Source organism: Anolis carolinensis, unplaced genomic scaffold (assembly GCF_035594765.1).
Source record: "Anolis carolinensis isolate JA03-04 unplaced genomic scaffold, rAnoCar3.1.pri scaffold_13, whole genome shotgun sequence".
Lineage (NCBI taxonomy): Eukaryota > Metazoa > Chordata > Lepidosauria > Squamata > Dactyloidae > Anolis > Anolis carolinensis.
The window spans coordinates 8,793,179-8,809,392 of record NW_026943824.1 but is presented as its reverse complement, the minus strand read 5'-3'; the positions used below and the strand labels follow the sequence as shown (position 1 = coordinate 8,809,392).

At 41.2% G+C, this 16,214-nt stretch overlaps 1 protein-coding gene and 1 non-coding gene across 5 annotated transcripts in view; one reads left to right on the top strand and one right to left on the bottom strand.

The window, feature by feature from the left end:
- Positions 1–137: 137 nt before the first annotated feature.
- Positions 138–219, bottom strand: trnal-uag (transfer RNA leucine (anticodon UAG)). The gene has a single exon. It is a non-coding gene; the product is annotated as a tRNA-Leu (tRNA).
- Positions 220–2,278: 2,059 nt separating this feature from the next.
- eef2k (eukaryotic elongation factor 2 kinase) overlaps positions 2,279–16,214 on the top strand; it is a 31,329-nt gene continuing 17,393 nt past the window's right edge. Inside the window, exons 1-6 of one of the 4 annotated variants that reach the window (XM_062964611.1) lie at positions 2,279–2,493; positions 5,858–6,117; positions 8,125–8,249; positions 11,193–11,505; positions 12,853–12,903; positions 14,941–15,041. In XM_062964611.1, the coding sequence (XP_062820681.1) occupies positions 11,254–11,505; positions 12,853–12,903; positions 14,941–15,041 (404 nt within the window). In that variant the 5' untranslated portion in view covers positions 2,279–2,493; positions 5,858–6,117; positions 8,125–8,249; positions 11,193–11,253. The remainder of the gene's footprint in view (positions 2,494–5,857; positions 6,118–8,124; positions 8,250–11,192; positions 11,506–12,852; positions 12,904–14,940; positions 15,042–16,214) is intronic. The other 3 variants (XM_016998480.2, XM_062964612.1, XM_003229226.4) reach the window with 3 other exon arrangements.

Sequence of the window (16,214 nt, the reverse complement as noted above, 5' to 3'; positions counted from 1 at the left end):
GCTTGGATAAGCGAGGCTTGGATAAGTGGGACTCTACTGTATATAGTTTTTAACGACACTACTGGCTGTGATGCCATCTCTCTTCTTCACCGAGCAGAGAGAGCAAAATAATAGCATTTAAACGAAAAAGGAGTATTTGGCAGCGGTGGGATTCGAACCCACGCCATCGAAATGACTGGAGCCTAAATCCAGCGCCTTAGACCACTCGGCCACGCTACCTCCCGCTCAAGCACGGATCGTGAACAGCATATAAGGGCTCCGCAGCGCCATTGCGTGTTTCCCTTCTTCTTGTTTGTACTGTAGATATATTATTCTATAATTGGATTCTTTTTTAATCTAGATCACCCCTAAACCGGCTTCTCTTTCCTCTCGATTCGGAATCAATGCCCTTAATGGCGGCCTTCTCAACCATAGTTGGAGCCGCTCTTGAAGCGTGCAGTTGCGCCTAGTGGACGCGAGACGGCAGTGGCGTGCCGCTATTTTCGCGCCGCTATTATCCTCTCGGAGGCGCTCCTGCAGTTGCGCCTAGTGGACGCGAGAGGGCAGTGGCGCGCCTGTTTTTTTCCTCCAAGCGAGACAAACCGTGCCCAAGTCTTTGCATGCGTCTCTATTTGCATTCTGCAATACTCCCATGAGTGGCTAAAATAGTGACTTCCTCATAGTTGAAGGGACACAACTTTGTTTCATTCGTACAGTTATGAATAATATTATGCACACATTGGGTTGCTGTGAGTTTTCCGAGCTGTCTGGCAATGTTCGAGAAGTATTCTCTCCTGACGTTTCACCTGCATCTATGGCAGGCATCCTCAGAGGTTGTGAGGTCTGGTGGGGTATATATATATATAATGTCCACGGTGGGAGAAGAAAGAACACTTGTCTGTTTAAGGCAAGTGTGAATGTTGCCATTGGCCAACTTGATTAGCACTGAATGGCCTTGCAGCTTCGAAGCCTGGCTGCTTCCTGCCTGGGGGAAACTTTTGTTGGGAGGTTATTATTATTATTATTATTAGTAATAATAATAAACTATTTCTAGACCGATCTCTCTCCCCAGAGGGACTCAGGGGAGAGATTTTATATATATATAAAGCCCTAAACGGTTTGGGACCCACCTACCTTAGGGACCGTATCTCCTACCATAAACCTGCTCGTTCCCTTCGTTCATCCGGGGAGGCCTTCCTTTCGCCACTGCCTCTGTCCCAGGCCCGTCTTGTGGGAACGAGGGAGAGGGCTTTTTCTGCTGTGGCCCCCCGACTGTGGAATTCATTGCCCACTGAGATTAGGCAAGCCCCCACCTTGTTAGCCTTTAAGAAAGATCTAAAAACATGGCTTTTCCGATGTGCCTTTGGGGAGTAAATGTAATATATTGCTCTGGCCATTCCCCTTGGTTTTTATCCTTTAGACTGCTCCACCATTTTATTTCCCTGTTTCCCCCTATTCCTATGTCTCTCTCTCCCGAGTTTTTAATTAAGTGTTCATGTGACCTGCCCTGGTTTTCATTGTTGTCTCCGATTTGGGTTGTAATATGTATTCGATGATTTTGCACTGTTATATTGTGTTATGATTTGCTGTTTATTTTGTTATATTGTATGGTGTCTGGGCATGGCCCCATGTAAGCCGCCCCGAGTCCCCATAGGGGAGATGGTGGCGGGGTATAAATAAAGTTTTATTATTATTATTATTATTATTATATATATATGGCAATGTCAAAATAAAGGGTCTTGCAGTTGCGCCTAGTGAACGCGAGAGGGCAGTGGTGCGCCTCTATTTACCTCCAATATTTTTATTTTTTATTTTTTATTATTTTTTTATATGACAGTGTAAAAATCTTGCAGTTGCGCCTAGTGAACGCGAGAGGGCAGTGGCGCGCCGCTATTTCCCTTTCGGAGGCGCTCTTGTAGTTGCGCCTAGTGGACGCGAGAGTGCAGTAGCGCGCCGCTATTTTCTTCTCGGAGGCGCTCCTGCAGTTGCGCCTAGTGAACGCGAGAGGGCAGTGGCGCGCCGCTATTTTCGCGCCGCTATTTCCCTTTCGGAGGCGCTCTTGTAGTTGCGCTTAGTGGACGCGCGAGGGCAGTGGCGCGCCGCTATTTTCGCGCCGCTATTATCCTCTCGGAGGCGCTGTTGCAGTTGCGCCTAGTGGACGCGCGAGGGCAGTGGCGCGCCGCTATTTTCCTCTCAGCAAGGTCTCCTAGGCGGGGGGCGTGGTCTCAATGAAGCCCCTCCCTTTAATGGGCGGGGCGGTGAGGATGGGCGTGGCTTGACGCGTCGGCCCCTTGCGGCTTCGCCTGAGTGTGTCAGTCGCGCGCGGGTCGCATCCCTGAAGGAGGCTTTGGACGGAGCTCCTCGTGAGGGGACCTTCCTCAGCCAGGGTTTGGTTCTCTCTCGTGGGGATTGCCACGCGTGTTTCCTCCTTGTCCACGCGGTAAAAAGAAAGGAAGACGGCGAAAGGAAAGGAAAACCCGCCCGAAGGCAAGGCAGAGAGGCTTCTGCAGGGAGGTAGGTAGGCCCAGCCCTGGCCTGGGTTTAGTTTGGAAAGAAAGGCCAAGCCCTTCCTAATCGGCTCTCTAGTGGAGACTCACCTGAAATAATTTATATTATTATTGTTGTTGTTGTTGTTATTAATATAAAAATGCATGGATCTATAGCAGGCATGGGCAAACTTGGGCCCTCCCTCCAGCTGTTTTGGACTCCAACTCCCACAATTCCTAACAGCCTCAGGCCCTTTCTTTTCCCCCCCTCAAAACACATGGAGGGAGGGCCCATGTTTGCCCATGCCTGATCTATATGCATGAACTTTATATTATTATTATTATTATTATTCAGCCAACTCTCCATTAGAGAAATTATTATTATTATTCTCACAACGACATAGTCAATAATAATTTATCTAATGGACAGTTATTAGTTATTATTATTATTATTATTATTATATTTATGTATAACCCACTCTATTTTTCCTAAAGGAGACTCTAATAATAATAATAATGGGTTGCTGTGAGTTTTCTGGGCTGTCTGGCCATGTTCCAGAAGTATTCTGTCCTGATGTTTCGCCCACATCTATGGCAGGCATCCTCAGAGTTTGTGAGGTCTGTTGGAAACTAGGCATAGCCAACACCTCCCAACAAAGGATTTACCCAGGCAGGATGCGGCCAGGCTTTGAAACTGCAAGGCCGTTTAATGCTAATCAAGGTGACCATTTGCAACATTCACACATGCCTCAGGCAGACAATAGTTCTTTCTCCCTTCCATAGATACATAAACCTCACTTTCCTAGTTTTCAACAGTCCTCACAACCTCTGAGGATGCCTGCCATAGATGTGGTGAAACATCAGGAGATAATGCTTCTGGAACATGGCCATACATGATTCTGGCCATGAAAGCCTTCAACAATAATATTGAATATGATAACATCTGGAAGGCACCTGACTGAGGAATGGCTGCTTTAGGAGACAAATATTTGCTTCCCTCCTAATATCTTGGTCTGTAAGGTTATGTAGAAAGGGTAATCTCAAAGACAACAGCCCCACTTAAGCTTCAAAGAAATACCTTTAATTTGCAACAGATGTCTTTGGTGTTTGCCTTTCTGTGTTTTGCATCACATGCCTTGCAAGTTAGGAAAGGAAATTTCCCACCTTTAGACTGTAATCCTATACCCCATCACCTGAGATAACCCCCTTGTAAAAATATTTTCAGTGAATTCCTGCATATGTTGGACCAGAAATATGTTCCTCAGAGTTCATTGAATCTTATCTCCGACAGATTGATCTTGAATATCTATCACTATAGCTCTATATATAATCAAAGTAAAAATACATTTGTGGGTGGGAATGGATGGATCTATTTTTCATCTTATAAAATGCATCCAAGAATTAATAACTAAACAGATTTAGCACTTCAGTCCCTCTTGAAATACTTGCAGAAGTAAATGTTTTTTAATGGACCACTAAATGGCGGGATTAAGATCAACCAGCTCACCGCTGGATTGGAAATCCAACTATTCTTCTAGGGGAAAAGCAAGAGTTTGTGGTCCCTTCTCTGTTGCTTTGAAATGCACTCCCACTAAAATATATGTCCTTGCCCTTTAATGTCCAAAGGAGGTTTTGGGGGCATCTGTTTTCCAAGTCTTTTCACTGAAAGGAAAATAATATTCCAGGAATCAAAGATGATACAAAGTACAGGGAGACTCCTTGAGAGTGAATGAGTGTCTCATTTTTGCAGGTATGAACATTTCCTTTGGAGGTGGCAAAATAACGTTATTTCAAAGGACGGCACCCACATTTTGCCCCTCCCAGATAGCGATACCTTTCAATATGAAGCCTAAGCCATGTCTGCAAAGCTTTGAAAACATTTGAAAAAATACATGCATAGGATTACTTGGTATTATTACTGGATGTTTTTTACTTGGGAAAGTACGTCTTTCTGAGGCCACACCCAGGCTTTTAGGAATTGTAGAAGTCCAAAACACCTGGAGGGCCGAAGTTTGCCCACACCTGCTTTAAGTCATTTTCAACTGATGGTACCCAATCATGGGCTTTTTTGGAGAGCATTGATGTGATACCATTGGGTTTCACACCAGTGGGTTCTAACTTGGGGACTGCTTAAAGTAAACCCATGGCAATTATGATGTGGGTGCTTGTCCAGGTAAGCATTATTATTATTATTATTATTATTATTATTATTATTATTATTCTCCCACACCACAAATGAAAGCTGGCTGCTCTTAATAAGATTGCAGCCCAGTTCTCATTTCTTCATATAGAATTTCCTGATCTTTCAAATTGCAGGGCGTTGTAATGCATTCAAATTCACTCAGTCAGCAGATCTGTTTATTGACCGAAGCATGTGTTTGGGTTTTTGTTTGCATAAAAATTGAGATCTGGGAAAGGTTGGAACAAGGAGAAGATAAATTATCTTGACAAACACAACTCTGTGATATAAACCACTTGCAAAGAGTCTAGTTACCCAGACTCTTGTGAAAATATAATTTTTCAGAGCATTTCATGGCCTGTGTCTCTAGAAAAGGTTACAGCTTCATGAAGATCGAGGGAAAGCACATGATTGTCAATAGATCTGTCTCTGTTTTGTTCAAATAAAGGCCTGTACTGTCCTGTATTTTTAGAAGCTATGGCCTGCATGCAAAATACTTAGGAATGTGAATTTGAATTGCATTCCTTTGTGTGGATACTGTTTTACATTCAGAATTGAATAGATTCCTTTGCTTTCCAAGAGTTATAATGCAGTATATTGTCTCCCTTTAGTGGTAGGCGTATGTTTGTTTAAGACCATAAATGATTAATAAAATTAGTTTTCTAATTTAAAATGGTAATGGTGAACATAATTTAAGACAGCATTCGCTGAAATAGCATGCAAAATGGTTTTCAATGCTCAGTTCTGAGGTATAACACTGTAATATATATAACACAGTATAATCTGATATGGTTATAGTATTTTTCAGACAATATCGGTGAATTCAGGCAGAAAAAAATACAAATTATAGTTGGGATTGTGAGAACAACTGTGCCATTGGCCTAGATGAGAAATTGATTGTTGTTTTCTCTAAGGATTTAATTACAATGAAAGGTTTCTAGTCTTTTGAGCCTGCAAAGAGGCTAGGAAAGTGTGTAAGTTGCAATGCTTTTCCAGAACTAGCACCCGGGAATAAATAATGCAAAACATGAGAGCACTGTGTTAGCTTTTTTTTGTCATTGCCTTGTAACAGTTGGAGAATCCAGCTTTTCTTGCTGCAAATTTTGTATGGGAAAAGGAAGCACTGTAGATATTGTAGACTGAATTTTTGCCATTGTTAGTTGGGCGTTTGGATACTTGATTGACAGTTACATTGATGGTGGTCTCATTTTAGATCTTTGCAGGCATAAAGTGGGCACATGCCTTTGTATGTCACGAAGGATACTGGCCAACGCAAGCAATGCAATTCTGCAGAAACATCAGGAGAGAACTATCTGGCTGATGGCTGCAATAAATCGTCTTTTAGAGCTGCCAACATCTACGTTTTGGATGGAGAATCCCATCACCATAATCAGTCTCTGTCTGCCTCTTGGCACCACAAAATTGCGTCCCTTCTGTGGGACTGTTCAGGTCTCATGTGGCAGCAATTGAAAGGTTGGCTTATTGGGGGAATTTGTTCCTTTGGCACCTGTCTATGTATGTTGGTAAAACAGGGAAAGTACAGTGAGTTCTTTGGGAAGAGAACAGCTTGCTGTCACAGAGATAAGGCCTGGAGGAAGGCTGCTGGATCCGTTTCAGCAATGCTGCTGCTTCTGCTGACTGCACTGTATTTGCCTTTTGCTTCAGGGAGTGGGACTGGGAGGAGAGTCCTGGCATTTCTTGCAGAGGAGAGTGCCATGTTGAATAGGCCCTCGGTTGCAGATACTGCCTTAGATGTGTGGGTGGAACTGGTTGTATCTGCATGTATGCTGTGTGTGTGTATTCAGATATACCTCACTGGATAAATCATCTTTTTAACATTAAAATCAGAATGTCCAGGGTGGTCAGCTGGTGACAATGGAGAAGGGGAAAGCCTACTCACAGAGAGGAGTGGAAAAAGCATAGAGTGAACTAGAGAAGGCAGGAACCCAGAAAAGGGAAGTCGCTTTCATTCCTCTCAGTGTTTTTTTTTCCTCATAACATGCTATACAAAATACATAAAAATTGTCCTACATATGAATGTCGTAAGAAATCTAGTTTTAAAAATCCAATGCACAGTGATTACTTCCATAGGTAAATAAATATTTTTGGATAAAATAAATAAAATGATCAGCCAGAAGAAAATGAATGTCAGGTAAAATAATATTATTCTTGCAGATTCTCACCAAAGACATGCCCTGAAGTTGGACACTTGGCTTACACTTTGATTTGAGCCATTTGATACAGATGGCTCAAATCAATTTGTTCTTTGATTTTTCTCTTTCATGGATGCCATGTTCTGAGATATACATGTATAACTACTGTAATTATAAATTATAACATTCCTACATCTGCTGTTTTAAGGTATAGCTATATGAGACTACAGATGATGATAACCTCATTTCCAAAACATTTTCCCAAGTTAGGCAGTATTTGTGCACAAATGTATGTGCATGTGAGTGTAAATATGTTTACAAGTTTACAAGTGCCACACACACATTCACTTCTAAGTAAAGTTATATCCGTGTGTGTACAGGCTGATTGTTATGTTGCTTCCCAAGTCACTATATTTGTGTAGATTGGTTTGTGTGTAACCTATAAGCATACAGCCATTTCTATGGCTTCCTTTCTTACTCTCGTTTTCTTCCTTCTCTTGTGATGAGTTGCATAGTTTGTGGCCAAGTACGGAAGAAAGAAAACAAGTGAACGTGTTCCACTAGGAACAGAATATTACTCATTGCTTAGGTATTATTGACTTTCAGTCATTTATCAGAGAATTAAGTGTCCAGTTTGCGGTTTTGGCTGAGGCTCTTTATAAGGGTAGGTGCAGTTTCTCTGCAATAAAAAACTATTGTCCATGCCATCGTATTTTCCACTTCAATGTATGATTGTGAAAACCAGGCAGTGAAGAAAGCTGATAAGAAGAGAATCAACTCATTTGAATTGCTGTGCTGGAAAAGAGTTCTACAAAGACTGTTAAAAGGGCAGATAAATGAGTCCTAAAACAAATAAAATCTGAACTTTCTAAAAGCCAAGATGACTAAGGCCCCTTCCATATAGATGTATAAAAGCCACATGGAACTGGATTATATGGCAGTGTAGACTCAGATAACCTCAGATATTGTGGATTATCTGCCTTGATATTCTTGATGATCTGGATTATATGGCAGTGTAGATTCAGCATGAACTGAGACTGTCATAACTTGGACATATCATGAGAAGACATGACTCCCTTGAAAGGATATTAATACTTAGGTAGAGAGAAGTAGGATTGTAGAGAGGGATAAACGCAATCAAGTCTGCAACAATCAAGGTTGGTGCGAACGGGGGACATGGGGGTCCCTCATTCATTGTGTCATCCTAAATCAAAGTTGATGGAAGTTAACAACAATAGCATGAACCATTGCGAAACAATTTTGGTTAGTGCTTAAATGGGAAACGGTTCTCATCACTGGGATAACAGGCCTATCTTTCTACTCACAGGGTGGTTGTTTTGGTCGAACAGGTGGCTTTCTGCTCCACTTGATTCCTGTAAACTTCTTGGGAAAGATATCTGCAACGTGAAGGTTTGCATTCAGCTTCTTCCATTGGAAGCTGGTACGGAAAAGGTAATATCCCTCCCTTTTTTCCTACTGACCAAATTTACAAGTTGATCTTGAGCAAAAATACCTCTCAGATTTGGTTTTCCCATCTAATTGTTGTTCCTGCCCAGCTAGGCATGCCAAGAGAAATACCAGAACTGTTCCAAAGTCACAATTCTTCCATATAAACGGATGGTTACCGCAAACTTTTTAAAACTCAGCAGTATAATTTAATGGGGTGTGTCTGTTTCATTTATTGTTATGACTAAAATATTTGGATGTCATAAATCTTTGCTTATGAAACAAGTGTGGTTCCTATATGTTTTTGGTGAGGGACTGAAGGTACTGTACCTTATGCAGGTCTCTCTGTATTTAGCTATAATTCCTTAGTTTGTGGTTAGCATCCAGGCTCCCAAAATTGTGAACAATAGTTTTGTATGTATGTATGTATGTATGTGTCGACTTATGGCAGCCTCATAAATTTCTACTCAAGGACTCCTTAGAGGTGGTTCTGCCAGTTCCTTCCTTCAAAATACAATCTACAACACTTGATATTCTTTGGCCTTGTACCATCCAAGTACTAACCAGGGCTGAGCTTGTTTAGCATCCAAGATCAGATGGGATCTGATGCCTTTGAGATATCTAGTTATCTAAGTGGAGCCCCCCAGTGGCGAAATCAGTTAAACCGTTGTGCCGGCAGAACTGCTGACTGAAAGATAAATGGTTCAATCCGGAGAGCAGGATGACCTCCTGCCTGTCAGCTCTAGCTTCCCTGCGAGGACATAAAAGAAGCCTCCCACAGGATGGCAAAGCATCCAGGCGTCCCCTGGGCAATGTCCTTGCAGGTGGCCAATTCTCTCACACCAGAAGCGACTTGCAATTTCTCAAGTCAAGCCTGATAATGAAAAAAATCTTGTTTGTTAGATTGTGTATCATTATACTAGTAAAATGTTTCAAATTACAGTAGAGTCTCACTTATCCAAGCTAAACGGGCCAGCAGAAGCTTGGATAAGCGAATAACTTGGATAATAAGGAGGGATTAAGAAAAAGCCTATTAAACATCAAATTAGGTCATGATTTTACAAATTAAGCACCAAAACATCCTGTTATACAACAAATTGGACAGAAAAGGTAGTTCAATACGCAGTAATGTTATGATGTAATTACTGTATTTACAAATTTAGCACCAAAATATCATGATATATTGAAAACATTGACTACAAAAATGGCTTGGATTATCCAGAGGCTTGGATAAGCGAGGCTTGGATAAGTGAGACTCTACTGTATTACATTTCAGCCCATTAGAAACTCCATTACACTGATCTACTGCAAATTGAGGTCTTCCTTTTGCTTAATTTAAACCAGTACTATTTGATTGACACAGCGCTAGTTGGCTCCCAGGCATTTCAGACAGGGGTCCCAGCCAGCTCTATTTAGAGATGTCAGGAATTGGGCCGGGGATCTTTTGCATGCAAAACACGTGCTCTTTCCACATGAAGCTGCTCTCGGGTTCCCAACCTGCATTTCAAAAGGGCATAGAGAGAAAATTGGGAGAAGAGAAAGGTGGGATCACATGCCAACTCAGGAAGGGCTAATGGGAGCAGGCAAATATTTTAAGCAATGAACCTACATAAACATTGATACTCATATACAGGCCATCCCCGAGTTGCAAGCATCCAACTTCCACTCATAGTGGAGAATGGTGATGAAACAACAGGAAGTGAGAGAAATCTACCCCTCGGAAGAGAAATTAAGTCTTGAAAGAGCTACTATTATGGGGAAAGGGTGTCTCCACTCAGGCTTTCTCACCAATCCTTGTTTCCATAACAAACCATATTTTCCAAAGTGCAATTCTCTCAGTGACAGAAAGTGAGGTGGAATCTTCTGAACAGGGGCAGAGACAGCAAAACAAATACCACAGGGGTGTTAACCTTTCCCTATGTAATCCAAACACACGCAGACACACATATATATGGCTGGAGTTACACTTAAAAATGTACCACTTCCTACCTATATACAAAGAACAAACCTAACTTGCGGACTGTCTGTATATGAAAAGTGCTGCAGTGTGATGTGGAAAGAGTGTGGGAAGGGAAGGCAACCTGCACTGATTTATATGTATGATGCTGCTTTATACATTGTGCAAGTTCCACTGTGGTTAATACAATTGTATTAGGCTTGTAGAATTTTTATCAGGCAAGCCAAGGGTCGTAAATGGAGATCTCTTTATTCTTGTCCTTGTCATGGCATTTTTCTTAATGAGGAGGAACAAGTGGCATGAACTTTGGGCCCTAACTTGTGATGCTCCGTTTGTAATCTTTCTGAAAGCTCAGCAATGCATGTTGAGGCCTGTCGTCCCTGGTGGGATGTGATTTGTCTTTCTGGAGTAAAAAAAACAAGAACACTATGATGATACCTTGTGATAGCAGAGTCTTAGCAGGAAAGACAAAAATCTCCCTCTGTTTCCAAAAGAACATTACGCTCCAACTGCTGGGACAAAAAAACAAAAAGATGTATGTTCTGGCCCCATCTTATCCTCCATAAAAAAAGTAAAGAAAAAGATCAGGGTTCTTGGTAGTGTTGTGTACATAGGAGTTGAGTGTGCATTCATGTGTTTGTGTGTATTATTACATCTTTTTCCAAGCCATGGTGGAAATTGCTAAATAATAATTAGTATCATTATTAGTATTATATTTATTTATACCCTGCTTTATCTCCCCAAAGGGGACTCAAAGTGACTTGACATAAAATCATTAGTATACAATTTAAAATATATAACTATACAAACATTAAAAACAGAATATTTGTAACTTGGGATTGCCTGTACTACTACCCAGGGCTAATCCTGCTTAGCTTGCAAGATCTGAAGGGATCTGGTCCCTAAACACATATCCGCATGCCATGTCCTCTACAACCCATCCTCAACATAATTTGAATATTGATTTTTTTTCCCCAAATTCTCTCCATTAGGTTCTTCCATTTGTAATACTGGCTTCTTCGGTCTTCACGGGAGCAAGACGCTTCTGTCATCATGGCGGAGGAAGATCTTATCTTTCACATCGAATGCCTCGACAACACCAAGTTAGCAAAGGCTGTTCCTGGGAGTTATCATGATGCTGATAGTGAGGAGGAAGATAACTATTATATCTGCTCAATAACAGATGATCACAACCCTGCCTTGAATAAGGCAGGGAATGACAAAGTCAACAGCTATTACAGCAACTTGGTCAAAAGCGAGCAGTTTTCATCCAGTGCTTCTCCTCGAAATTCTTTCAATTTCAAGGTAATCATCCATCTCAGCCTAACTCTCTCTGACTTGCATTGGCATGGCATGCAAGGCTGTTGCTTCTTTTCTCATACTAACTACTTCAGTGACTATTACAGCTCTGTTTGCCTGGACCTGTCGCAATTCTTTGGTCTACTTTTTATGATTTGATCAAGTTTCTTTAGCATACATATCTGCTGCACATGGAAAACATAATGCTTGGTATATAACATGACATGGGAAATAAGTATGAACACTGGGCAACTGAAGGAAATAATGTTTCTGCTCTCTGTTGTTTATACAGTGCCCCTTTTATAGGCCTGATCAGCAAAGGGGCATTTTGAGAAACAAGTAGAAGTGTTCAACCCGCATCCCCTGAAAATGACCTGCTACGACTACCAACTAATATTGGGCCCTTGGTCTATTAGTTGGCCAAGGAGATGATCTTATTTGATGATACTATCCGCTGGCATCTGGCAGCACCATTCTCAGAGCCAGATTGAGTTCTGAGGTGTCCAGCAGCTGACCATTATTGTAATTATAATATTAGTAATTATAATTGATTACGCAGCCTAACCCAATAACATTTCTTTTCTTCATGTCTTGGTTTTTAGACCTATTCCTGCAGTTCTTTGGGCATCAGCTCTAGTTTCTTAGATATGGTTATCATGCTTTTCTATGGGTATATGGCATATGTTCTGTATCCCAAAAATTAAAGCTGATAGGGAGAAACTTGAGTCCCCTCAAGTGAGAAAGGCGGGGTATAAATGTTGTAAATAAATAAATAAAATAAACTGGTGCCATTTTTGGAACCAGCTGGTCAAATATCCCAGGAACAGGTCTAATTCGAGGTACCAAAATGCATGTTGGCCAGCATTATTATTTATTATTTATTTCCCTCATTTCTATCCCACCCTTCTTACCCGAAGGCGGCTCACAATCTGGCAAAAATTCAATGCCAATATACAATACAATTATGAATATTAAAATACTATTAATCATGACTCCTATCGTTGAAATGCAAAGATTGAGTCAAAGGCAGCATGCTTTGCATGGAAGTTAAGAGTTGTGTCTGAGCAGTAATTATTTCTATTGGCTGAGAAATGGAGCAGGTCTTTGTATATCAAGTCTTGGTCCAACTGGCTGCATACATTTGTTTTGCTAAGAGAAAGAATGTTGTTCCGTAGCCAATTTCATGAAATAGAAGCTGTCTGGTAAAACCATGTGGACAACTGTGCAGCATTGTGAATTTTGTGGAGAAAAGTGATTCTTGTGAAGTCATTGCGATGTGACATTTGTGTGTGATTCTGTTTACATGACCATTTCTTTTGCTGTGCTTGATTGTTTCTCATGTATGTCCTTTAGAATGGCACTCAGCGGCTTTCTAAGCATGGCTCTGTGGCTGACCATAGCCTGGTAGGTCAAAAACAATGCAAGAGCATTTCTTATGAGATTCTTGTGGATGTTTGTGTAATTTGTTTTGTTTCAAATTATCTCCCATTTCATGAAGTTATAACCTTAATTTTGCCCCTCAGAATCAATAAAGTAGAATGTCAGATCAGTGAATCTGAGACTTTAAATGCAACCCTCTCCTTTTTTATTTCTCAGTCCAATTAATTCTGGGTAAACAGGCATTTATTTGCAGCTACAAAGTATGATCGAACTTTGTTATACCCTCACATTAAATGTCGCATGTGCAATTGTCACATGAGGTAGTTTGCAAAGAATGTGGTTTTACATTTTATACTAGGAGTAACTCCTGCAATGATTTGTCTCCAGTTTGAAGTGGCATTGACTGAGATGTGACAACATACTGAGAATTTGATTATTCATAAATTTGGTTAGTATTGTCTCTAGGAATTTCTGGAGTTGTAATGTTCATCTGCATTTCTCATGTACTAACCTCTCCTTTGGCTGCTTGGTGGCAGAGCAATTTAAAGATAGTGCTTTAAAAGGCTTTTGCTTCTCAATGTTCTTCTGTACTTCATACTTTTGGAGAGGGGGAGGATTTGTTTTTGCATGTTTCAGCTTGAACACATTGTTTTCAAAGAATAGAAATGCAGTGATAATGCATTTTCCCCTTTAAAGTGATGTGATCATACTGCAATAATGAGTGGGGCCTCAATAAAGGCACCAGATCCTCCCTGATCTTTGAAGTAAAGCAGAGTCAGCTCTGGATGGCTGTATTTCAAAGGAAAGAACGGGCAAAACCACCTCTGAATATTCTGCTGAAATCCATGGGATCGCTGTAAGTGGATAGGCGAGATAAAGGAACAAATGCACAAGAATGCATGGCCAAATAAGGAAGCACTTAGCTGAGAGCAACAGTTGAGGAAGTTCTCTGACTCAGGAACATAACTCAAAATGTTGTAAAACATCTGCGCTGAGATCTTGGCCTCACATTCTTCAGCTGAGCACTTTTTTGGGACCGAGACCGGGCAAAACATCTTGCAGGGCCTAATTGTATGGGATGCTCAGTTGCACTCAACTAAATTCTAGGGTTTTGTGTTTCCCTGATACGAAATGCAACTGTAGAGGCTTTGAAATGTAATAGACAAGTGCCAATGAAACCATTGGTATGTGAAACAAACCACAGGTTGCCAGGAACTGAGAGTTGCCAGAAATGGAAGACCCAGTGGGCATCAATATGGCCCCAATTCTTGGCACAGTGGGGAAAAAAACAATTGGCAGCTGCATCAGGGAGCTTGAGGTACACTGAGATGGAAGAGAGAGAGGTAGGGCAGAATGACAGAATGATTTTTAATCATCAAACTTTACTGTCAGATTTTTCCCCTCTTCATCTCTGAAGCATTTAGCAAACATCCATGAGTAGTCCAGAGCCAGTCCAGGGTCAAATCAACAGTCAATAACCAAGGCCAAAGAATAAGCAGGAGAGCAGACGATGAGTCTGTCCAAAGATTCAAAGCCAAGATAACCTAAACAAAATCTGAAGTAGAATCTGAAAGCCAAAGCCGTAGATACAGTCTGTCCCACAATGTCCAATGAATCACACAAGGTCTCAAGGCCACAGGTCCAACAAAGACATTGCTGCCAGCAACTGACTGCTTCAAATCCCAGCTATCTATGCTGATTTCGCAGCTGTTCCCAATTTCTGGCCCTCTTTTCCGCTAGGCAGCTGGACCTACAAACCTTTATTCCTTCTCTTGCAGCTCCTTGCCCTCTAGCTCAGGGGCCTGCTCCTGATCTGCTGGGATTATCAGAGTAAACATTGAAGGCATATCCTGTACCTTTAATATTTGTTCAGAGGAAGGGAATTCAGGAGGTTTTGCTTCCTACCTGGTTATTTGACAAGCATCTCACCTGCTTAGATTCCCTTTTTTGTACAGCCATGAATGGCACAGGAACCTCTCTAGTTTTCCCTCTGGTATCCCTATTGTTGTTCCTTGGAGCCATCCATCTGAACCCCCATTTAACAGTTGTTGCCATTTTCAGGAAGCCTGGAAGCACGCCATTGAGAAAGCCAAGCACATGCCAGACCCCTGGGCAGAATTTCACCTGGAGGAGATTGAAACTGAACATGCCACGCGTTACAGGTCTGTAGCTGATCCTGATTCCAGTATTGACGCTAAGTGTGTGCCTTTGGCCTTTACACGTATGGAATGCCATCCATACAAGTTTGCTTTAAAAAGAGCCAGGCTGAGATTGTTTCATTCACTCACCCATTCATTCATTCAGTTTATCCTGACCTGGGATCCAAAATGTCTTGCAAACATTGTAAATGGAGATTTAGCTCAGAGTTTATTTTATGAAACATAAAAGAGCAACCAAATCACAACGCTATTAAAAAGTATGTTAATTAAAAGCAGTTTAAATACAATTAAAACATAATTGACCAAATGCAAGATAAGTCAATAGAGAGAGATTAAACTCCACCATTCAGTAGGAGCTGGTCTTAGTGGTGCCGCAGGGGCAGAAATGAACAGGACGTGATAGCAGGCTTCTGATTGATGTTCAAACTGATTAAATGAAATGAGCGATAACCAGATGGCTTGTTTTAATTAGCTGTTTTGTTTATGTCCTTTCCCTTTATGCCTGAATAGGGTTTTTTCCTAGCTTACTTGTAATCCACATTAGTGGTTGTTATGATGTAAGTAAAGAAAGAAAAACTGAGCAGCATTAACAAGCAACAGTTTCATAAGAGACAATTTTCTACCAGAAAGCTATAGTTCTGCACCAAATGACAAATGCCACGGCAATTTAGGATATAGCCATGGCAGTTGAACTGACATCACGTTGTGGAATTGTGTATTATCAAAGAGACCCAAGTCTAGAAGTTCCACAATTTTGTGGTCACCACTGAGACTCTTTTCTCAATTTGAGAAAAGCTCTTAAGACGCTTATTGGGAGGAAGGAAAGATGTGGACATATCTCTTTTACTTATCCTAGTTTTTGATAGTTTTGCCCCCTTTCTCCCAAATGATAAACAAAAAGGTACATATACTTTAGGATTAATCTAATTAGTACAAAAGTGCTTCAGGAATATTTTAATTCAAAGCTATTAATAGTTTGACCTCTTGGTAACATGCTGTGCTGTTCTCTAAACAGCTTTCCCCTTCACTCACACGTACGTATCTCTCTGCTAAGCATGACCAGAATGTAAACCTTAGCAAAGACCAGCGGATACAGCAGAGAGAATGCAGACGTCTGAGTTGGATGCAGCCCTAAAATGAGACCTTGCGTCACTCATCTCTCTCCAATGTATGTAG